Here is a 22934-nt window from a genome sequence, read left to right on the forward strand (position 1 = left end):
GCTGCTGCCTGCTCCATAACCTGGAACATTGATAATAAGGTTTTAGACTAAATAAACACTTATCATTCCTGTTTGTGTTGCGCTCCGATCTGCAGCGTATACTGTGTGTGTGTGTGTGTATGAGTGTGGCACGCAAACATTTGCATGCAAGCATATGTTTTAAATCTCGTCTCTGAATCTGTCGCAGCTCACGCATCTGCTTCCCTCGTGCGACGGGCAGCATCTCCGTGTCTACGTGTAGATGCTCAGACCAGTTTATTGGCCTGTCTGAGCGTAATAAAGGTCTGTAATAAAAGTCTATCCGGATTGGAAGTCAAATATATTTCAGCCTGTGAAGGATCAGGATGCTGGTTTATTCTGACTGAACGCTCTCTTTAGTGGGCAGACGACTCCTGTGATTTTGCACGGAGAACGTAATTACAGAGTGAGTTGTGAAGACCTCTGTGGACTTTTGGATTTTCAGAATAGCACACAAGCAGCAATCAGTGCCCTGTAGAAATGTGACGGTACAATTAGAGTGACAAATTGAACATAAGCAGCCTTGACTACCCGGCGTGGCAGGAGCTCAGGCGCCGTCCGCTGTTTGACTTCCACACTAAAATGCTCAAATCACGTAAACATTAGTTGGTGATCTTCATGCAAGTTGCACCAGTCTGAACCCAGCAGAGATCAAAACCGAGCCGTGCCTCCCATCATGCACCTCGTCCACACCCAGAGGGTCGAAATACACCTGCATTCCCTCTATTTCTAGATAAATGATCTTACTGTGAACTGATGAACACCCTTTAAGTGCATCTTACTTTTAAAGGGATCGCTTACATGTGCAGCTCTTTCCTCAGAAGCTTTACAACACAAACCCGCAATTTTAATCTCATCTGTCTTCAAATAGCTTTTAGAGAATCATTAAACAAGAGATGCACTTACTTTTTAAACCTAGATGGCGATAGTTTGGATTGTTAAGCAAAGTGCTGACATGAACAAGTACAATTTGGGCTTATCAATAATGATTCAGTAACCTTTTCTTGCTTTCTTGATCACTTGTTTTCATGGACAGCAGCTGTATACTGGGCAGTGGCGGCACAGCTCGACATAACTCACTTTTAGCGGTTTACTTTTCTCAACTTAGGCACTAATTAGGGACCGAACTGGAAAATGCAACTGCTTTCTTTGGAGGAAATGGAAACAGATCTTGAGCCGAAACGAGCCGTCATAAAAGAGCAGTAAACAACGCAAAGACAACATTTAAGGTCATGTTTGCTTCTTCAGAAACAGTTAGTGGGTGATCAGCTTCGGCAGTTTAAACATCACCCGCAGCTGTGTTTCCCTCTGGTGCACCGAACCGAGGCAGCTGGAGGTGTATGGGAGCATGCATGGAGTCTGTTTGGAGAGAATCAGAGAATCAGAGAGTAAAGAGGGAGGGGATTGGGGGGGGGCGTCACTCTATTGGTTTTATAGGAGGATCTTGTCTCACTGTGTGGTGGTCACTCATCTTCTCAAAGGCTGCATGTGTCTAGTTTAGGAGGGCAGGATGTTTAACTTCTCTTACATATCTGAAATTAACCTTCATAAAATGTGAAACACTCCAAACAAGGGAATACAAAACTTGAGTTCGGGTTTTTTTTTGTTGAGTAAAAAAGGGGGTGTTTCAGATTCAACTGGCAGCGGATCATCCAGGGGCAGGACCAGGACCTGCCACAAGTCTGGAGGCAGGAGGTTCGTGTGTTTGTGTGTGTGTGTGTGGAAAACCTCCAGAGCTCAGATTGGCTACAGAGAGGAGAAGATCACCTCACAGCTCACTGGATTAGATCACTACACGATGCTACAGGATGATTAGAAGTTTAGTAGCGCTCCGAATTTGTGCGTGTTTGGAAATGAAGTGTTTGCCAGCTGCCTTCATCAGGGATTATTGCCAAATTGTGGATGTATAACGGAGATCATGTTTACGTGCTCGCTGCCTCGCTGGGATGATATCTGAGGATTCTGGATCTATAACTGTTGAAGAGCAACACACTCTGCTCTCTTGTTCGTTGAGGTTGATTTCCTGAGCAGGAGTCATGCTATGAACAGATTATTGTGCACCGATCAGCATTTCTTCATCTGGAATAAATTGGTTAACCACCCCCAATGCGCTAAAGACGCATCTGGATCCCGGGTCCCTACTGGATCTTTATCTTTAGTTTCACCGACTTTACATCTTGACATCTCGCCAGAATGCGGGGAGCTTTTGTACTCAGTTTAACTCTTACGTGTCTGTTAATCTGGACAGGCGAGGCCGACAAACAAACTCGCTTTACGCGGACCAGACCCGGGCTTACCCAGCTGGGCGGTTTGCGCTCCGGATCCCGGGCAGCGAGCTCAGTGGAGGAGGGCGTGCAGGCTGATGAGGCTTTGCCCAGCAGGACAGACACGACGCACGGCAGCGCACCGAGGGGTCACGGTGCCCAGGCGCCCAGGAGGAGGTTGGCCGGTCAAGTTGGCTCACCGCGCCGGGCGCACATGCTCCAGGACGATGGGGCTCCCGGACCCGGGGCCACTAGGTCCAGGGTCGCCCGCATGCCCAGCAGCGCCGGCTCGCCAAATCTGCTGGCGAGCTTCGCGGGGAAGAATCGCGTCCTGGTGATCTCCGCCCCGCACGACTCAGATAGTTACTACCGGCTGATGATGTCGCTCCTGAAGCCCGACGTGTACTGCGAGCTGGCCGAGAGGCACGTCCATCAGATCGTCATGTTCCACCAAGAGGGAGAGATGGGGGGCAAGGTGAGGAGGATCACCACGGAGGGCAAGGTGATGGAGGAGCCGCTGGATACCGCGCTCATCCCCAGACTCATGAGCTTCCTCAAGCTGGAGAAAGGTGAGGATGATTGTATTGTCCCTTCTCTATAATGTCATTGATGATGATGATGATGATGATGATGATGATGATGATGAAGAAGAAGAAGAAGAAGAAGAAGAAGAAGAAGAAGAAGAAGATGATGATGATGATGATGATGATGATGATGATGATGATGATGATGGGGCATGACTGTATCTCATGTGTTGTCACCTGTAGGTAAGTTTGGGATGGTGCTGCTGAAGAAGACCCTGCAGGTGCAGGAGAGGTACCCGTACCCTGTGAGGCTGGAGGCCATGTATGAGGTGATAGACCAGTCACCCATGAGGAAGGTGGAGAAGATGCGGCAGAAAGGCTTCGTCCAGAAGTGCAAAGTAGCTGGGGTGGAGGGCCAGGTGGAGCAGGGAGCAGCCACAGGTGAGAGGAGGCGCCAGAGCGTTTAAATGTGTGTGTGGGACACAACATGTGGCATATGTGAAGATGTCCTTTAATAAAGTATAAGAGGACTTTGAGAGTTGATTGATAAGTTCAGACCCTGTTACACAAGAAACTCAGCATGAGCTGTAATATTCTTTATTCATGTGATGTCATTTCTTCTTTGCTTTTGCACATTAACATGAGCTCATGATTTTGTTTTTCCACGTTACAATGAGCTGGTTGCTATCCATGGTGTTGAACTAGCAACCATTCTTCTCACCTGATTTGACCCCTCCTACTTTCACCTCTTAAAAACATGAAACATATTTGGAAACTGTTTTTCTTTAGATTATGGCTTCACATCAACTGTTGAGACCAGGATAAAATCTCTCCAGCATTGTTGGCAGAAGTGCGTTGAGTTGGAAGGAGGTTAAAGAGAAATTATTCGCAATTGCAACACCCGAGTTACATATCTGCTAAAAGATCTCTGAACTTATCAGTCAACCAGTATATTACTTCAAAAGTATATTCAAAATATTCAGTGACTTATTAAATACACAGAGTTTCATATTGGGACACGAATACATTTCAAACAAAACGGTTTGAATTGTTAAAGCTAAGCTACGCATCTGTACAAAATGCTCTCGCTCTCTCTCTCTCTCTCTCTCTCTCTTTCTCTCTCTCTCTCTCTCTCTCTCTCTCTCTCTCTCTCTCTCTCTCCCTTCCTAGGTGGACCAGTGGAAACACCAGTAGAAAGAAAACCAGATCGTAAGGAGGTCCCAAGGAAGCCGTTCAGGAGGCCCACACACACTACAACAACCACCTCTGCCCCAACAACCACCACAGCAACAACAACAACACGGCCAACCACCACAACCACCGCCACCACCACTACCACCACAACCAAACCCACTACAACTACGACCCGGCCCACCACTACCACAACCAGAGCTACGACCACCACCACCAAAGCCACCACTACCACCACACGAAGAATCACCACTACCACCACAAGACGAACCACCACCTCTCGCCCCGCCACCACCACCACCACCACCCAGAGGTCCACCCGGGCTCACGCCACCTCCCTCTGGCTGCCGGTACCCAGGACCACGGCCGACCCCGACTATGACCACCGCAGAGAGAGGGAGAGGTACCCACCCAAGACCACCCCAGCTGGGGATAACCGCACCGATAAGAACGGCAGAGACCCCCACAGTCGCAAGCTGGTGCCCACCACACATAAGCCCACCAGGATAAAGCCCACCAAGAAGAAGAATGGAGGAGAGAGGGTGATTCATTTATATTTTCACTGTACTGTCACTTGTACTTTGTTTCCAAGAGTCAAAGCTGGATTTTGGGGATAGAACATTTCTTAGTTTGTTAGAGTTGTGAGCAAAGACGTGTGGAGGAAGGAGAGTGAAAGTAAATGGAACTGTAAAGTAACAGCACAGTTCACAGGAAGTTATTTTAAGTCCTACAGATAACTCATAATCTCATCCCACTCTGGCACACTTGCACACTGTGATGGATGGATTTTATCCCAGAGTCCTATTTTGCTGATTTGTCAAGTCAAGTTCGTTTGTATAGCCCGATATCACATACGGTGTCTCAAAGGGCTGTATAGGAAGAAAAAGGAGAAAAAACTGTCCAAATAAACAAGTGAGGAAGGGACATGGAAGAAACCTTGGCAGAGGGAATTCATGAAGCGATTCCATCTCTTAAAATGTGCCAGGTGTGAAATAGGAGCCGAAGGTGGAAAGAGACAGAACAGATGTAAAAATAGAGGAAAATCAAATGGATACAACACTTGAGTCCAGAGGAGGATCTCAAGACGACAAAGATGTGGTCAATATGAAGATTTTAAAGTCAGTGAGACAGAGAGAGAGGGAGGGAGAGAGAGAGGGGAATGGGGATTGAGGAGGATACTGTACCTTTACAACCTGACTTATAGAATTGCAATGAATGCAGATGATGCACACAACTCCTGTTGCTTCATCTGTCATTTGCTTATGTGTCAAATTTATCATCATCAGTCAGCTTTTTTGCACATTTGGACTCACTTTAAGGATAGAACTTATAAGCCAAGCATGGTTCACACTATTGGCCTGCTGATCTGATGTAGATTCTGTTGTATGTAGGCTAATATGAATGATGAACCTCTCTGTCTCCATCCTTGTAGGTGATGACTAACGAGTATGAAGACAAGTACGAACCCAGCAATGTGCCCAGCAAGCCGACAGTGAGTGATCCTGAGGAGACCTTCACTGACGTCAGCCCCACTAAAAAGGGCAGGAGTAAGCACGACAAGCATGACAAGAAGAAGAAAAAGAACGACAAAGCTGCCAAAAAAGCAGAGAGGAGAGGAGGAAAGGTGGCAAAGACCGGAGGAAAGAAAAATGGAAAGAGGCTGTTAAAGTACAACGAGAAAGAAGAGTACCAGAAGCCCACCAAGAGGCCAACACCTCCTCCAAAGGGTTCCCTGGCCTCCTTCTTGGACTACTTTGAGAACAGGAGGCGTCTGCTGGTGAGAGATGCCATAACATATCACAGCTCATTAGACGCTGCCAGCTGCCTCTCTTACCTGGCAGAGCTCCTGTGTTTGCCGTCGGTCAGAGGAAACCGTCATTACTCACGTAGTGTTACCACATTACACACACACACTCTATTAACGCTCAGAAAAGGTGAAGTACATTTGTGCCTTTTGGGGTATAAATGTTGTTTGATTCCCCCAGCATTTGCATGTTAAACAGTGCATTCGGGTATCACAAGTACTTGTACCACAAACGGTAAACCATAATAATTTAGTTGCAGCTGTTCCTGTTTTTGTTTTCGCCCTCTTAACTTCCAGTTTGGATTTCCGCTGCAAAACAAAGTTGTTAAGCTCTGAAATTAGATTGGAATGTATTGAGGGAACCTGTTTCTAGAACTACCTGAGGTCTTTCTTGTTCCTTGCTTGCATTCTCCTCGTCTGCAAAAATAGACAAAAGGGCTTGCACCTCGTCTCTCCGCAGTTTCCTGTAGTTTTCCATCCTCCTTGATAATCTTGAAACCTCATGTATGCTGTTTCTCTGTGTACGCAAACAAGCAAAGAAATATTAGTTGCCTGACAGGTGGAGCTGGGAGAAGCTTGTGTCTGACCTATCAGAGCTCCATACAGCTGTTTTTGAACCATAGGAGAAAACCTATGAACGGTACAGGAACTATATTTGACGTACCAAACTTATACATTAAAGTGCCTCATTTAGTTTAGGATGTCTTGCGATGAGCCCTCATAACTGAAATGTGTTAGCCGTGCTTGACATGACACCACAATGATAGGTGACTGGAATACCTTGGAACATTTAGCCAGGAATTCATTTTCCAAAACAGAATGGAGGCTGGAAAGTTTGATGTCAGAGATCTCTGCACCTGGGTTTGTAATCAGTGACTAATTTATACTGGCAAACAATGCTGGACTTCCCCCTGCACATTTTGCGCGATGAGAGCAAAACTTCCACTTCTTCCCTTGCTGTTTTACCTACAATATTATCCACGGGTTTAAACTCACACTTAGATGGTATGTTATAGGAAAAGGCATCAAATATGAGGATCAGTGCTCTGCTGTCCTGCACAGCTGTGTGCTGACAGACTGTGTGTCTCTGTTTTGCAGCCAGTGTAGATTCTTATCACAGTAGTGCTGTGGGCGGAGTGGGAAAATATGCCCACCATCCCCTGCCTGCAGGTTAATGTAAACACAACCTCTGCTCACACCGGCAGTGTGTGTGTGTGTATACGTGTGTATGTGTGTGTTTGGCTTGCATATAGACATGGCTCTGACCTCCTGTCTCCCTCCAGCTGATCACCTCCCCCGGTGAGGAGAGCAACATGTATATTCAGCAGAGGGACGAGTACCTGGAGACTGTGTGTGAGATGGCCATCAGGAGAGTTTCCATCATCACCATCTTTGGCTCCTTAACCAATTCGACCATGAAAATTGATCACTACCAACTGGGTAAGTAGCTGATAGAGCTGCACACAGACTCTATCAGCTCTCTCAGACTCACTTATTGTTGTGTTTAATACATTGTTGACATTGTTAAACTGGGACGCTCTCTTGAATATTCAGAATTAATGTATGAATATATTTAAATAAGAAATAGGTGATGTAGTCACAAAGATATGCTTGATAAGTTATTCATGCAGCTCAGAGTTTTAGAGACCTGAGTCATATTTTCATAAAGCCTCTACAGTGCATCTCCAGCAGATCCATCTTTTTCCATTTTTGTGCATTTTCCCAAGACAAGTACCAAGTTCTCCCTGAACATTCCTCCATCAGTAATACCCTCACCCCTTGTTGCCCACTCCAGCAACACAACAGAAAGAAGTTGGACTGTGGAACTCTGTTGTGTTGCCACGTCTGTTATCCTTAAAGCTTTAACAGTAAACTGTCGCTGGCCCTCTAACACACTGAATATACACTGACGGTGCCAAAGCCTCAGCATTGTGCGCTGCTCTGTGTAGATGAGAGCAGGCAGCGCTGACTTCTGTGTCCACTGATCTTAGGTTCTGTGCGCTGACTTTGCCGTGGATGTAATCATGTGGTGCTCACAGTGTATTTAGATGTAGACTTATTTTTTAACTTAATTGAACGATGTTAGTGGAAATTGCTTCGGAACTAGGTCACGGACATTTCTGTGTTTTTTTGCCGCATTTTGGCAAAATGGGGCCTCACTGATCAGATCCGTACGCAAGATATGCACGCAATAACAAAAAGCTTATCTTCCGGCTACCCAAATAGAACTGTGTTACGCAATAATAACAGAAACGCCTCGTAAAAACCACATTTCTATGCTATTTTTCCTTACAATACCCTGCATGTATATCTTCACCACATTCATTATGTGGTGATTACTCGTTATGGGACAACTTTGCACAAGCTGTCAGATGATATGAGAGGACACCTGGGAGTTAGTATAGAAAATTCATTATTTCAGGGTAGATTTCATGGGAAAACAATGAGGCAACAGTGAACACATTTGTTTCTGTAACTTCATGTTCTATGTTTTCCATACATAGTGTACTGTGATTCCATGAAAGTCCATTCTACAGATTACAATACTATGAATGCCAAATAATCACCAAAAATACTCCAACTTTGGACGTAACTTTCCCAATCACAAACTGCTGCAAAATCGCTGGAGTATCTCTTAGAAGTATGGACCAACTCCATTTTCAGCATTGCGCTCTGTCAGTAAGAATAGTTTGTATATTGTTGTTCCAGTGAGACATCTGTGCTCTCATACAAACAGAATGTGGTAGAAAGGGCTGAATAGTGCACATGCCTTCCTGGTGGTATCACACCAAGCAGGGGGGTGAAATCTGCCTCCTGATGATGAAGCTGGAGACAGTTAATTCATTACGCCCACATCCACATATGGTTTCCTGACATAATTACAAAAGTGTTTGAAAGACTCTTTTATTAAACCACTCACAGCCACTTGTTCAAAAGGAACAGTAACTCTGCTGTGTTTACGAGATGTGCTTTGTCATTTGTGTTTTGGCAGTCCCTTCATATTTTGAGACATTTTATAGCCGTCTAGAACCCAACTGGGGTTATTGCGTGTTAATGTCAGGAGACGCAAACCCATTTTGAACAACTTTATGAGTCTGTCACTCCGCATGACAACAAGCTTTTATCCAGACGGAATGCTGGAAAGAGTTCTGAGGTGAGGTCACCCGCCCACGCTGTGCCAAGACTCACGCTTCGTTCCACTTACCGGCCGGTGTGTGTGTGTCAATCTGTGTGTGTATGTATACAAAAAACCCCCCTCCCTATTTCTAGAGTGACCTCATAGTGTGTCGTGTTGTGTGTATACAGTTTGAGTCTGTCTCCCTCAGTAAGTGTTGGGGTATTCCTGATATAATTGCACAAACACATTCCATAGCACAAACAAAATGGAGAAACAACCATCAGCAAACACGCTTGTCTGGTTTATGTGTGTGTGTGTGTGTGTGTGTGTGTGTGTGTGTGTGTGTGTAGGGAGTGGTGATTAAAGTCTTTTTTGCTTTGCCTTGTATAAATAGCAGCTACAGTAACTTTCTGAGTGGGGCTGAATAAGAGCTGCTCTTTGTGGATGCTGAATGCGTCCCTTAGTCACTCTGCATGTTTCCATCGTGTCTTCCCTCCACACTTTCAGTCCACTGTCATCGTTTTTTCTGAGGAAATGTGGTTTTGAGCTCGGTTATGGATAACATATGCTGCGCTTAACGTTTTAAACACTCACATTGTTATAGTTTACGCAACGGGAAACTGTAAACACGCGAGCCTGACCCGTGCACTGTACGACAGATAAATCAATATTGCATAGATATCAGCAGATATACAAATGCAAACAATGTGTGAGACTGGCAAGCGTTTGGCCTGCATCCATGTTTCATAGACAGAACTTTTGTGAAGATGCCAAAGTACTTAGTACAGTACCCAAAACGTCCAGTTTTCACTCAGTGTGTACAGTGCTGCAGCAGCAAGGACTGAAAGTGAATCAATGAGTTGCACTGCATATAAAACATAACAGATGAATCTTAGTGTTCCCAGAATTCCTCCGATGATGTCTGACCCGTGTGTGTTGCTTCCTCCAGAGAATGATAAGCCCATGAAGGGTCTTCGTCAGGAGGACCTGGTGAACCAGGATCTGATCACTGAGCTGAGGAAGGAGTTCGGCATGACGCATGAGGACTTCTACATGGTTCTGACTGACACCGACATGAGAGTCAAGGTAGGGACTCTGACGAAGAGGCCGTACAATGTTTCACCCATCTGAACAGGATTTTCATCAAAGTGTCCCTATAAGGTCAAAGTAATAACTCATTTTGATTTTGTGGAGCTTCATTTAATCCACCAAAATCAGCCTTCTATTTCTGTTTTACTAGCCCGTGGGCACAGCCTCTGCTTTTCCTTACACACACTCTAACTCCCTCTCCATTTAAAGGTAAACTAGCCCACACTTTCATCTCCCTGCCATGTCCACTGACCTGTCCTTGTGCTGCCAACACGCTGCCTTCACCAAAACACTGTTCTAATTCACGCAACATGACGTTTGCCCAACAGCTGTGTGTATAAACGTGTGTAAGTGCCAGGGTAAATCGTCAGGCTGTTTTCAGACAGGAGTCATCAAAGAGGCCAGTGTTCGGCCCGGTGCTGACACAGGCACAGACGGGCGGGTCTGTTAAAGCACAGGGAGCAGGAGGTGGGTACGGGACAGGAGAGAGCCAGAGGGGTAGAGAAAGGTGTGGATGAGTTACAACGAGCTGTGCAGCAAATTCTGCAGATTCAGAATTCGTAGGTTCTGTCTGGCAATTTGCCCAAAAATGAGTTAAGCACGTAGACTTGTTCGCTTCCTGGTGGGGTTATTTTTGTTTCTAATTTAAACAAGTAAGAAGTTGTAAATTTACTCTGAAAATGCCTCTGGGGTGGACAGAACCTTATAACACAAAGGTCGTGATTTATTCCATTTTCTAGAGGAGGCTTTTCATGCTGTGAATGCCCAGAATGCAGTCATTTAAACAGGATCCTGGTTTATGTTTAACCGACATGCTTTGTGTTGCTTCCCAGTTACTTATTATCAGGAATACGTGGGTATGGCAAAGGAGACACCACAACAAGAAACACACTCCATGTTTCTCTTTCAACACAGTTTTCCTATTGTTTGAAGCGATTATATTCCCAGCCTGTTTCTTTCACTTATGCGTTTTTCCCCCAGATTTCCACCCACAAGCATGCAGATGTGTTTATTTTGTGGCCTCGCCGTGTTGATCATTTCATTTCAAGGCCTGGCTCTCTTGACAGCAATCGTACGAGGTTCCCATCGCCATGAAGGCCGTGTTCGACTACGTTGACACCTTCTCGTCTCGCATCAGAGAGATGGAGCAGCAGAAGAGAGACGGGGTGGTGTGTAAGAAGGAGGACAAGCCCAGATCATTGGAGAACTTCCTCTCCAGGTACGGCTGCTCGCTAAATAGGCTCCTCTGTTTAGTTTCGGATCACTAACGGTTTGGAAAAACAGCTAGTGGTCAGAATGAAGGGGTGGTCACCATATTTTCCCACCCATTAAACCTAATTTGCTTCACCTAATTATCAGCTGGACCACAATTTACATTTACATTGCATTTATGAGCATTGCTTGATAGATTGACTGTTTATGTGTGTGGGTAAGTCCGTGTATGTCACACAAATTAAAGCAACATTAATCCTCAGCTGTTCCTCATGGTTGATTCACGGCACTCGATTATTTTCCAACATGTCATACTCTCTGTTGTTACCATGGAGACCTGGATTCCATTTTGATCACAGCGTGCAGAGATCTGGCACGATTTTGACCATAATTCGGGGTTGTCACTCTCTGGAGTGTCTTAATAGGGAACTTTCCCCATCCTGAGCCACAGTGCCACTTAAAATCCAGAATAACAGCAGCGCCTGTGATTGTAGGTTCCGCTGGAGACGTCGCCTGTTCGTCATCTCCGCCCCCAACGACGAGGAGTGGGCCTATCAGCAGCAGCTCTACGCCCTGACCAGCCAGGCCTGCAACCTGGGTGAGTCACGGCAAAGTAACCAGTCACCTCAGGATGCTATAGTCGATACCAGCGGTGGAATTAAGTGTGTACAAGAGTAAAAGTGTAGATGTCTCTCACAACTCACAACTTGACAACTCACCCACTCAAAGGATTAAAGTAAAAGTAAAATTAATCTAGTATAACTCAGTGCTTAACTCTATCTCTACGTATCACTCATCAGTAGGAATGCCAAAAAATCTTTGTTTTTCTGTTGTTTGAGACAATGATCTCAGCCCTGTTTGTCTGTGTGTTTGTGAGCAAATCACCAACAGACTTCAATGTAATTTGGTGGAAAATTAAACCAAGAGCCAAGGAACAAATGCAGATCTACAGTACAGCACCATGTGTAGACACTTTGTAATTTGGCTCACAACACATTTGGCACATGCTTTTTATCTGTTTTTCTTCTGGATTTATATAGTTTGAGGGCAAATCAGTACCAGCTTCATGTTGAAATATACTGTATCTTTCTGTCTTTTTCATTCTGACAGGGAAGTACTCAAAATAATAGATGTACTTTGAAATATGAGTGCTAGAAATTTTAACTAATTGCATGAGGTGCAAGTAGGGGAGTGACTAAAGATGACTTGTCCTAAAACTCTGGTTGTTGAGATCTTTGAGATTAAGGTGAATGTTTCCTTTTGTGATACAGGCTAATCATATTTGAGTAACTGTGGAAAGGCTGAAAACGTGTGCGAAGTAAAAGAGCACACACACACACACACACACACACACACACACACACACACACACACACACACACACACACACACACACACACACACATACACACACACACAGGTGCACTGACAACACTCGAAATCAACTTCATGTGATTAGCATGTTGAGACTAACAGCACCCGGAAATGTCAATTATTTCAATGAAAATTACCATTATTGGCACTTGGGAGGGAGCCGATCTTTCAGATGCAATCATCCGATTGGCTGATGGCAGCTGTGACTCTGCAGGGACATTATAATTGTATTATATTTAAGGAAACGGCCTTAATCTTGCACCCCGTTAAGCTTTCCTCAGCAGCACGTCTCCTTAATCAGCTCATGCCTCTTGCCAGTTCTGTCTCCAGGAACTGTTTGGATTTTGTTGCTCCAGCCCCCACATTTCTCAAGTGGACTTTGTTGATACAGGCATTGTTGAAATTCTTCATTGCGAAACCAAAACTAATAGTAAATACAACGAATAAGGTAAATTTGTCCAATGATTGGGTATTAAAAACCTCCATCTGTTTAGGAATTGTTCAATTTATTCCACAGCTGCACTCACTCAGTAAATTTATGTGCACTTTCAAACTTTGATTATACTCTGATTAGGGCAATAAATCCTCTTTTTTGCCATGTAAATGTGCTCAAATCAATTCAGATTGATTCAAATACCAAATATTATTAACTAGATTATTGTAAATTATTTTTTTAGCCACGTAAAAACGACTTAATCTGAGTGTAAAGCCTCCACGCTGGTTTCTACAATGGGCAGACTCTCCTCATACTGCAATTATGCAAACATTATCATGTTTACCTGGAGGAAAACTGAATCCTATTCCATCCTTGCATGTAAGCCTATGGCTCAAACACATTTTTATCTTGAATTGCATCGCATTGAGTATTGAGTGCATGTAGACGTATGTAAGATTAAACAGAGATGTCAGTCTGGACGTGTAAATCTGTCCACTGTTTATCCATGAGTGCATCAGGGGACCATGACCTCCTGCTGTAGCTTATCAGCTGGCCCGGCTCAGGTCCTGTGAGGCCTTCTTCTTCTCATGTGTTGCTCTTGGCCAGGTCACAGCTGTACGTGGTTGCTTCCCTCCCCCTCTGTCCCAGTCCCGCCTGTCCTGCAGACTGTCTGAGCGCCGCAGAGGTTTGATGCTGGTATTCAGCACTTGGCTCTCACATAGTAAAGCCAGCGTTCTCATGTGCTTGATGTGGGCTCTCTCGCTTCAGAGGAAGCAGCTTTTTGGCCCGACGCCTCAGATCACCACGCTCCGCTTCCTTCACCTAGAAACCAATTCTAGGATGGTTCCAATAATAAACAACTCAAAGTGAAATCAGCTTGGATAAGCAGAAAGATGGATGGATAAGAAACAGCTGGTCAGCATATTGAAGACTGTATGTGCTTGTTTTGAAGCCTCTCTGATTCTTGCATTTCTAAGATATTTCTTTTCTCTGTTTGTGTTGTCAATGTGTTCCATGTGTTTCCATGGCAACATAGGTCTGAGGCACATTGCCATTCTGAAGTTGGTTGGCATGGAGGCGCAGGATATGGGCGGAGTCCTGGAACTATACCCCATCAATGGTAAGGAATTTCTTTTATGAAATATATGTGAGCATTAACAGCATGTCTGCAGGATTCAAGCCCAGATATCTCTTTCAAATACCTTTATGTCCCTCAAATACAAGGCAGAAATGTAAGCACTCCTGATTCAAAGCCAGAACCCTAACTGGTACTGAAATGTCCCAGCCCAGCCCAGCGTCTCTATATCCTGCTCAGCCCTGCTCAGCATTCCACCATGTTCTCTCAGGAACACAGAACCAGAGACAGATGATCTACATACATCCTCACAGCTGCATGCCGAGCATACTGCTGCTGCTGCTGCTGCTGCTGTGAGGGGGGAGTTCATGTTCCTGTTCATGTGACTTGGTGGATATGACACTTTAGAGCTCTCGAGAGGACTTTTTTTTATCAAGCAGGGTGGGGGCTTTCCCTGGAAAAAGATGGGGGAGTTCTGCTTACTCCACACTGTAAAGGCTGGAGTTATTCCCAGTTCTCAGGGAAACTGTTGAAGATCTGTTTTTGACACACATTCATTCCTCTCTTCCTCCCTTTCTGGCCCATCCAGGCAGTGCTACAGTGGAGCGCGAGGGCCTTTCAGCCTCTCTGGTGAAGGACATCAGGAACTACTTCCAGACCAGTCCAGAATACTTCTCCATGCTGTTGGTGGGTAAAGACGGCAACGTGAAGTCTTGGTACCCCTCACCCATGTGGTCCATGGCCATCATCTATGACCTGGTGGACTCTATGCAGCTACGCAGACAGGAGATGGCCATCCAGCAGTCTCTAGGCATGCGCTGCCCCGAGGACGAATACGGCGGCTATGGCTACCATCAACACGGATACGAACACGGTTATCAGGATGCTTATCACCAGGGTTACAGATACTAACGTGTGCTGAATAAGTATGTGTGACCTGTTGCGTTGGCGCCATGCAGCTGCTGCTTGGTGCTTTCAGTGCTGTTTTCCTTTGACCCCTTAACCTTCTCCTCTATCCTCCCCATCCTCCCCCAGGCACTTGACTCGGTAGAAGTGAGGTCCTTGAATGTTTTGTAGCACTTAGTGAAAGCCTCAGTTGTTGTTTTCACCTATCTGGTTCTTTGATGCAGTATAGCACGGCATGCTGAGAGGAAACAGTAAGGGACAAGAGGCCTCGATCAGACCTGCATCCTTAAAGAAATGACGGGCGCTGTACTCTTGACTGGTTTGCGCGTTGCATTATCTGTCTCCTTCACAACTTTACACCCTCACATACTCAGTGCAGATCTTTGTTTTGTAGATAACTGGCTAAAATGAGACATATATGTATTTATTGGATGTCCAAAGTAGTTATCCATTACTTCATGGAGGAAAGCTGCCACAATATTTCTCTTTTGTAAAGTTTCTATTGCTATACAACGTTATTATTTATACTCCATTGTGCTATATGAGAAATAAACATTTGTTTATTACCAGGAGTGGGCTAAGTTCTTTTTGCACAGAATATCAACGAGTCTAAACTTTACCTGCTGAAATATCTTTTGAGCAACAGCTCCTCCTGCTGGCCCAAGACTGTTTAGGTAAATTGAGCATTTTCATTTTGTGAGACTTCCCACTTTTCCTCAGTTCAGGGGGAAATACAAACATATTTGTCGAGATCAAACACTCAAAAACACTTCTTACCTGTGAAGTTCCACTGAAATCATTCTTCTTTCACAAACATGGAACAGCAGCATGCAGGATGCTCACAGATGTTTTTTTGTTTACCTGAAAGAGAAGAAGACGGAGAGGAGCAGTGAATGAGTAACACAATGGAAACAAGTATAATAACTACACTACTACACTACTACATGAAATCAGGCAGTATTGTTTTTACTCCTATTTATCTACAGCTGTTACACACACACAGACGTTGATGTGAGTCTTGCAGAGAAATAAAGTTACTCTCATTCCAGATCTACACAGTTTTCCCAGAGGAATTTTGGAGGATGTCCTTCCTTTGCAGCCCAAAATATCCTCCACAGCCTTTTTGGTGGAACGAGGTTAAAGTCTGAATGCTCTAAATTATGTGAGTAGGTTCCGACACTGATCTCTTCCAACACCGCCTTGTCCTTTTCATCTGACACATCCAAGCGGATCTCTGGTACTTGTGCATTATAAACCGTAGAAAAAAGTATATGACATCCCAAAAAATAGGAATATATTTTACTTTTACCACAAAAACACAACCTTTTTTGTAGCAGGTCAGCTATACATACAGGTGCAGCTCAATGACTTAGAATATTGTGGAAAAGCTCATTTATTTCAGTAATTCAATTCAAAGAGTGAAAGTCTCATATATTATAGATTCATTACACACAAAGTGAAATATTTCAAGCCTTTATTTATTTTAATTTGGATGATTGTGGCTTACAGCTCATGAAAACCCCAAGTTCTGTACCTCAGAAAATGTTAATATTGTGAAAAAGTAGTAGCCTCACATTGTCACACTCAATCAGCTCATTAACTCAAATCACCTGCTGAGGTTTCCTGAGCCTTTAAGTTGTCTCTCAGTCTGGTTCAGTAGGCGACACAATCATGGGCAAGACTACCATATTCTAATTTATTGAGCTGTACCTGTATTATTACTGCACTGATGACTAATGACACTGATAATACAGCTCTGTGTCGGGCTGATCAGCACCCACAAGTGCCTAACTTATTTTCAAAAATGATAATTACATTACATGAACGTGATGACCCTGATGTCAGTAACAACCCATGACCACGTGGTGGCAGTATATGCTCAGAGACAGCTGAACTCTATTTGCTCTTTGCCAGTCAGTTCCACAAAATGTGTATGACTCCACCTATGAGCTTTTATGCTTCTTACAGATGGAGGGTCATTATCCATAGAGGGATAGATGATGACTGTCGGCTCATTGTCTTGATTTGTGCATCAAACACGCATCCACGACTACACTACAGATAATGCAGAGAGCAACTGTTGGCTTGATATGAGTACCGCTCTTCCACCAACCAACCATTCAACACCGCTGTGATGAAATTCCTCTGCGTTTGGCTCATGTGAAGTACTTTGGAAACTTCACACAGAAAGAGGCCAGCTCAGATTTTGAACCCAGGAACTTCTGGCTGTTATTCATAAGAAAAACGAGTCGGACGTTCCTTTTTTTTTTTTTTGCAGTTTCAGGCATTTATGAAACACTTTAAGCCACACCCGTTGAACTTTGGCACACGTTTGGCCACACCCGTTGAACTTTGGCAGCCAACCACAGCAAAACGGTAAGAAATATGCAAAAAAACAAACTTGTCCAGCTTGGTCTGGTAAACCTTCATAGCTTTCCACTCCTTCCTCTTCCCTTCATCCTCTTTGTAACACCCAGTCTCTTCTCCCTCCACTTTCTACTACCATGTCTCATCCATCTCCCATTTCTTGATGCAAGTGTAAAATGATCAGAAAACAAAATAAGTTAAAAAAGTTCATGTTCAAAAGTTTATTTAAGACAACTCCATCTCTCATACAGAACCTGTTAAGATGTTATGGCACAAACAACATGCTAATGGTAAAGGGAAACATGATTCACGCAGCACAGATCACCAGCCATGTCGGAAAGAAACTGGATCATGATTAAAATACTGAACCCAGAGCCAGTTTGTTGTGCTTATACGTTAAAAGAAAAATCTGATACTGAATTAATTCCCTCATTCGCGTTAAGTACAGCACTTGAACACAGACAGGCACATTACCATCAGAATTATGTACAATCAAGAAAAGTGCAATTTCCAGCAAAATTCACAGGATATGAACACAACGCTGTCAGTCGCTGACAGCTTTTCAGATAAAACGCTGAGAGACAATGTCTGTGGCGACGTGTCAGACGGAATGCACCCGTCAGGTGGTGGACAAAAAAAATGATTGACAGTTACGCTGCCACAATGCTGCACTTACAAGGAGTCCTCAGATTCACTGTCTGTGTTGGCCTTTGTCAGATGTTGCAGCTCCTCGCCATCCTACAACACAAAACACATCCCACAGCGTATTAGAACAAATGGAGAGAAGTTGATTTGTATTGATTGTAAACTTGTTTTTGCGACAGTGGAGATGAGGCGCCTTAAAAACACAGAGGGGAAATACCTTGGTTAGTCCAGCTTATTAACTGTCTTGGCTAAAAGATGTCTCGGTTGCAGAGATTCAGGCTGTTTCTTTGTTCTTTGTGAACCTTTGTCTTTTCTACCTCTGACACCTCCTCTTGCAAATTGTCGGTATATCACTTGGCTGCTGTGTCACTGGTCAGGAGCCAGCGGGTAAAGCTTGACTTTTGTTTTGGTCGAATCACTTCCTCCATCTTCTCACTGCTTTGATTGAGAAGATAAAGGAATCTTCTCCATCTTCTTTGCTTTCTTTTCAGACTGCTAAGTAAACTTTACAGTAGTCACAGCCAACTTGTCTATCTATCCGTTTTAAGGCTTTACAATACTTCACACCTCTCACCTTTCCTAAAGCAGGACAAGGGATCAACTATTTCATGAAACGACCATATAGGCCTTCAGGACCGGACTCCAGGGCAAAGTCCTTACAAAGCCTCCACAGAGACCTACTCAGTCTCATAACTTCCTCTTTCAAAATCCAATAGACTACATTGACCTAATGAGATTATGTGAGGTAAGGCACCAGTGGGAGACTCAACGCTATTTTCATTGCAGGGAATCAGGTTTCTTCAAGCAACTAAGAAATCACATTACAGGAAAATGAGAGCCACGTTTCCTAAAACAGAACGCGGTCTGTGTATGTGTGTGAATGGAAATGGGTAGGGAGGGGGGGGGGGTGAAGGATGCTGTCGAGGAAAAGGGATGTGAGGGCCCATGTGCATGACTAGTGTAGCTTAGAGGTTTTGAGCCGTACCCCTCTGAGCCTCTCGAACACCTCGCCGTTGACGACCCGCAGCTTTTCCTGCTGCAGGCTGTACTCCGGGTCCTTGGGCCGGCTGGCGTTGTAGATAAAGATGGCCAGCAGCACCATGGGCGCCTGGAGGAAGAAGTCAAGTGACGGGCGGAAGTCGAAGAGGAAGAGGGAGAGGGCTGTGACCAGAACAGTGGTGATCTGGCCTGTCAGCACGTGGAACATGTTGTCTCTGAATTTCAAAATGAAGGCCACAGACAAACCCAGAGCCGCTGTGAAGAAGACAAATGACAAATATAACCACGGTCGCTTAAATGAATTTATTTATATTTCAATATTTTCAGTTTAGCTTTCTTTTTTAGGTTGACTGACTCCTTTATTTATTTTTAATGTAATTTAGTTTTAGAGGCACCAAAAAGTCAGAACAACAACAGTAGGGCTCATCTAGTAGGGCTAATGGAATCATGTATAATTGTATAATAGAAGAGCTTTCCTTTAATACAATATTGATTAAAGCTTTTAATGAGTTATTTAGTGGTGAATAAAGGTGTTACTCACCAGTGACCAGCACCAGGCCCAGGGAGAAGACGTTGTGTCCATAGAGGAGGCCACAGTGCATGGTGAGACCTCGCGCTTCGCTGCCAAAGCCAAGGGTCAGACCGTTAAAGAGCAGACCAAAGGCATACCTGGAACACCACACGGGGAAGGACGGAGATCAGAGCTGAACAGATTTATCATCAGAGTCGTTTGTCCGGCTGTCAGCTTCTTACAATTTACTGTTCTGGATGAAGATGCTCTCGGTGAGCTGGTCTCCTTCTTTGAGGATCTTCTCGTTGTAGATGTTGGCCATGGCGGAGATGAAGCACTGGAGGAGGAGCAGGATGTGACCCACACCCAGAGTGCGAAGCTTCTCCACTACCCTGTTCCTCCAGGCCTGACCCGGCAGGGACGAGACCCACGATTCACTAGAACTAGAGTAAGAGCGAACAGAGAATTAGAATTAGAACAGTGTAGATAAATAATAAATAATTGTCTTTAAATGGTGACATTAAGTTAAGGATTGTCTGCATCTACACAACAATACAATGGCTCGTTGGATATAAAGTTATTTGTCCCATATGATAGAAGAATATGAAGTCATTCCTTCATCATTGACCTGCGTTGTGTTCTGAAGTTACCTGCTGTTCCTCATCTGCTCCAGCAGCTGTGTGTAGAGCAGGCAGGAGTTGGACGGGGTGGTCAGGGTGCTGGAGTGGGCGCCTGCAATAGCTATGGCATGCTGGCTGGCCCCTGACCCAGTTGTCAAGGAGACAATGGCCAGGAAGAGAATTATCAAAGCTGCCCACTGAACCCAGGACAGGCGCCTCCTGGAGGAGGGAGGGAGAAATAGAGATTGAGGAGCGACAGTGGCTAAGTGATGGCAACGAGAAGGTCTTGGATTTGTGTAAATGGGTCAAAAAATTACAAAACAGGCCACACAAGATGACATTGGCTGTGGAAAAGCATCAGAGACTGAGATACGGTGTAGACTGCTGAAATTTCACAGTCCCCATCTGCATTATCTCCCATCAGATTCTACATTCAACGTCAGAACAGCGTACGGAATATCATTGCAAAGGACAGAACATGACAGAGTTAGTGATTGAGCCTCTTACTTAAGAACAAGTCTGAAGAGCACCGCTGTGGTCAGGATGACAAAGTTGGAGAACAGCACTGCCATAACCTGAGAGGGATATAGATAAAAGAGAGATAGTGATGGCAGAGCTGGAATAACCGTATCAAACACCAAGATTAAACACAAGGACGTTTGAGTAAAAGCTGGTGAGCTGGTCTGGATTCAGACTCCTTGGCTTTAATAATATGTATGACAGTTATGAGCATTTGTGAGATTCCAGGTTATGGTCAAAACATGATTGTGTCTTAGGGTTAGAGAGAATAAGAAACTAACAGGCTGCAGGTAGGTCATCACATAAAAGATGATCAAGTTGTCCAGGAAGTAGAGGAAGGCAGGGACGGACCACTTAAGGGAACTGACGAGGGAAGAGGCGGTGGAACAGGCCGGATCCCTGCACGACCGGCCCTCTGAAAAACAAACCAGAGCGGGTTTAGAGGTCACCGCAGCGTACACAAACACGAGCAGGCACACAGCTGTGTCTTCAGTCTGTGACGTTTACCTCGGACTATGACCCTGATGGACATGGCCAGACAGACCAGCAGTTTGAGCGCCTCAGCAAGGAGGTTGACAGATGCGGGGAGGAAGTCATACTTGTTCTCTGTGAAGGGACAAAGAAAAGAAATCTGTCAAAGCAATATTCATATGCAGAAGCTTTAATGCAGAAGCTTATGGGGATCCGATAAAAGACAAAATGAAGTTGTTGTTTTTTCCAGAGACAAGATTATTATTATTATTATTATTATCTCATAAAATAGAACATTGTTTTTCGGAGATCACACAACATATAAATCCCTCCGTTTACATTAGAACCACACCAAGATGGATAGGTGGTCTGGGTTTGATTGATTCTGTCATCTTAGGAAAACAACTGCTATGTATAGAATACTGCTAATATGTCATATCCGTATCATATATATCTCTCAGAGAAATTCACCAGCGTTTGCGGAGTATTTGAGCAGTAGGATGCGACTGGTTCCCAGGGTGACGAAGCCAAGACCCAGGGCCAGAGTGTACACCGACGAGCGGGAGCACCACGCCATGGCTCAATGGCTCAGGCAGGAAGGGGACAGGGTCAGTGCTGCTGGTGTATTCACACAACAAACACAAACAGACACACAATTAGAACATCAAACAAAGGAAAGAATGAATCCCCACTGCTTATTGGTTTGAATTATGAGTATATGCACTGCTAGATGATGTTTGATGATTAATGCAAATGTGTTTATTAATTCATATGGTGCCTTTGTTTGTCTTTACACCTGCTTTGTTTTATGTTAGTATTTGCCTAATCTGCCGTCCTGCCACGTCAACCCAAAACAAACAGATCCCACTGTCCCTGACTGCCTTATGTCACGGTCACTGTGGTTAATTAAATACACCTGAGCGCCATTAACACACATTGAAACAGTGAGCGTGACGGCATACACACTCTTTGGTCAGCTGTTATCACATTAACACAGATTATTACTGTCCCAAAATGTTTACAATGGCCAAACACACCAGATGTTCGTTACGGAGAAAACTCAAACATGGTTATATGAAGACACGTTCACTCTCTCGGATCGCGAATTAAGCCTAATACACCAGTCAAAGCTACGGTTTATTAAAAATGTACCAACAAAAGCTATTTAGGGAAGCAGACGAGGAAGGAAGTTCATAGCTAGCAATATTTACATGAACACATCTGTATTTGTGCTTGTAAACAGCACCAATATGAGCACGTAAGAACAACCTGTACACCCTGTCACATAAGAACATGCGTATTTAAAAAACAGCAACTTTAACAGGATAATACATACATAAAACTTACGCGTTATTTATCCCTTTTCCAAAGAATGAAGCATCTCGCGCAGCGCCGAGCCTCAGCGCTTCCTGGTTAATTTACATCTGCGCACGCGTGTTACGACAGGTAGCGTGATTACGTCATCACCACCCGCATCTACCCTTTCTAAAATTAGCCCAAAGGTTTGAACACTCACAGTAATTCCGCTACTATGGAAACACGCACGGCTGACCCCCTTCAATAAACTTAATGTAAGGAATATAGGATTAGTTTTAAATGTGTGATGACTAAATCCCATTTTCAATAATTTACATCTTAAATATAGGCCAGATAGTGTTCAGAAAGTAGCTACTCCTCAAACCCTAAAGGTTTGAAAATGTCTTTGAATTATGTTAGCTGTTAACCACTGCTGTGTGTGTGTTTTGTCTAAGTAAAAGTATTTAAAAATACTACACACACACGCACACAAAG

At 44.3% G+C, this 22934-nt stretch overlaps 2 protein-coding genes across 3 annotated transcripts; one reads left to right on the forward strand and one right to left on the reverse strand.

The window, feature by feature from the left end:
• Nucleotides 1–1504: 1504 nt before the first annotated feature.
• On the forward strand, nucleotides 1505–15577 carry ccdc80 (coiled-coil domain containing 80). Its single transcript, XM_076157009.1, has 10 exons — nucleotides 1505–2851; nucleotides 3050–3247; nucleotides 3977–4539; nucleotides 5430–5774; nucleotides 7085–7241; nucleotides 9869–10005; nucleotides 11076–11227; nucleotides 11715–11818; nucleotides 14067–14150; nucleotides 14695–15577. The coding sequence occupies exons 1-10, from the start codon at nucleotides 2212–2214 to the stop codon at nucleotides 15015–15017; spliced, it is 2703 nt and encodes a 900-aa protein (XP_076013124.1). The 5' UTR covers nucleotides 1505–2211; the 3' UTR covers nucleotides 15018–15577.
• A 2007-nt stretch (nucleotides 15578–17584) lies between these two features.
• slc35a5 (solute carrier family 35 member A5) lies at nucleotides 17585–22567 on the reverse strand. Of its 2 annotated transcripts, none has more exons than XM_076157271.1 (10): nucleotides 22491–22567; nucleotides 21615–21758; nucleotides 21180–21278; nucleotides 20954–21087; nucleotides 20661–20728; nucleotides 20184–20372; nucleotides 19776–19976; nucleotides 19564–19691; nucleotides 19009–19277; nucleotides 17585–18116 (listed from the first exon to the last, which is right to left on the reverse strand). In XM_076157271.1, the coding sequence occupies exons 2-10, from the start codon at nucleotides 21718–21720 to the stop codon at nucleotides 18051–18053; spliced, it is 1260 nt and encodes a 419-aa protein (XP_076013386.1). In that variant the 5' UTR covers nucleotides 21721–21758; nucleotides 22491–22567; the 3' UTR covers nucleotides 17585–18050. The 2 variants fall into 2 exon arrangements, with proteins under 2 accessions (XP_076013386.1, XP_076013385.1); XM_076157270.1 differs by having other exon boundaries at nucleotides 21615–21761; nucleotides 22491–22566.
• Nucleotides 22568–22934: the final 367 nt, after the last annotated feature.

Source organism: Genypterus blacodes, unplaced genomic scaffold, assembly GCF_046128005.1.
Source record: "Genypterus blacodes isolate CSIRO-AG114 ecotype Tasmania unplaced genomic scaffold, CSIRO-AGI_Gbla_v1 ptg000008l_1, whole genome shotgun sequence".
NCBI lineage: Eukaryota > Metazoa > Chordata > Actinopteri > Ophidiiformes > Ophidiidae > Genypterus > Genypterus blacodes.

Coding starts and splice junctions, on each gene's coding strand:
- ccdc80 (XM_076157009.1), top strand. CDS start 2,212: ATGCGGGGAGCTTTTGTACTCAGTTTAACTCTTACGTGTCTGTTAATC. Junction 2,852..3,049: donor CTTCCTCAAGCTGGAGAAAG/GTGAGGATGATT, acceptor TGTCACCTGTAG/GTAAGTTTGGGATGGTGCTG. Junction 7,242..9,868: donor AATTGATCACTACCAACTGG/GTAAGTAGCTGA, acceptor TGCTTCCTCCAG/AGAATGATAAGCCCATGAAG.
- slc35a5 (XM_076157271.1), bottom strand. CDS start 21,720: ATGGCGTGGTGCTCCCGCTCGTCGGTGTACACTCTGGCCCTGGGTCTT. Junction 21,088..21,179: donor CATCAGGGTCATAGTCCGAG/GTAAACGTCACA, acceptor TTTGTTTTTCAG/AGGGCCGGTCGTGCAGGGAT. Junction 19,692..19,775: donor TTCATCCAGAACAGTAAATT/GTAAGAAGCTGA, acceptor GTGGTGTTCCAG/GTATGCCTTTGGTCTGCTCT.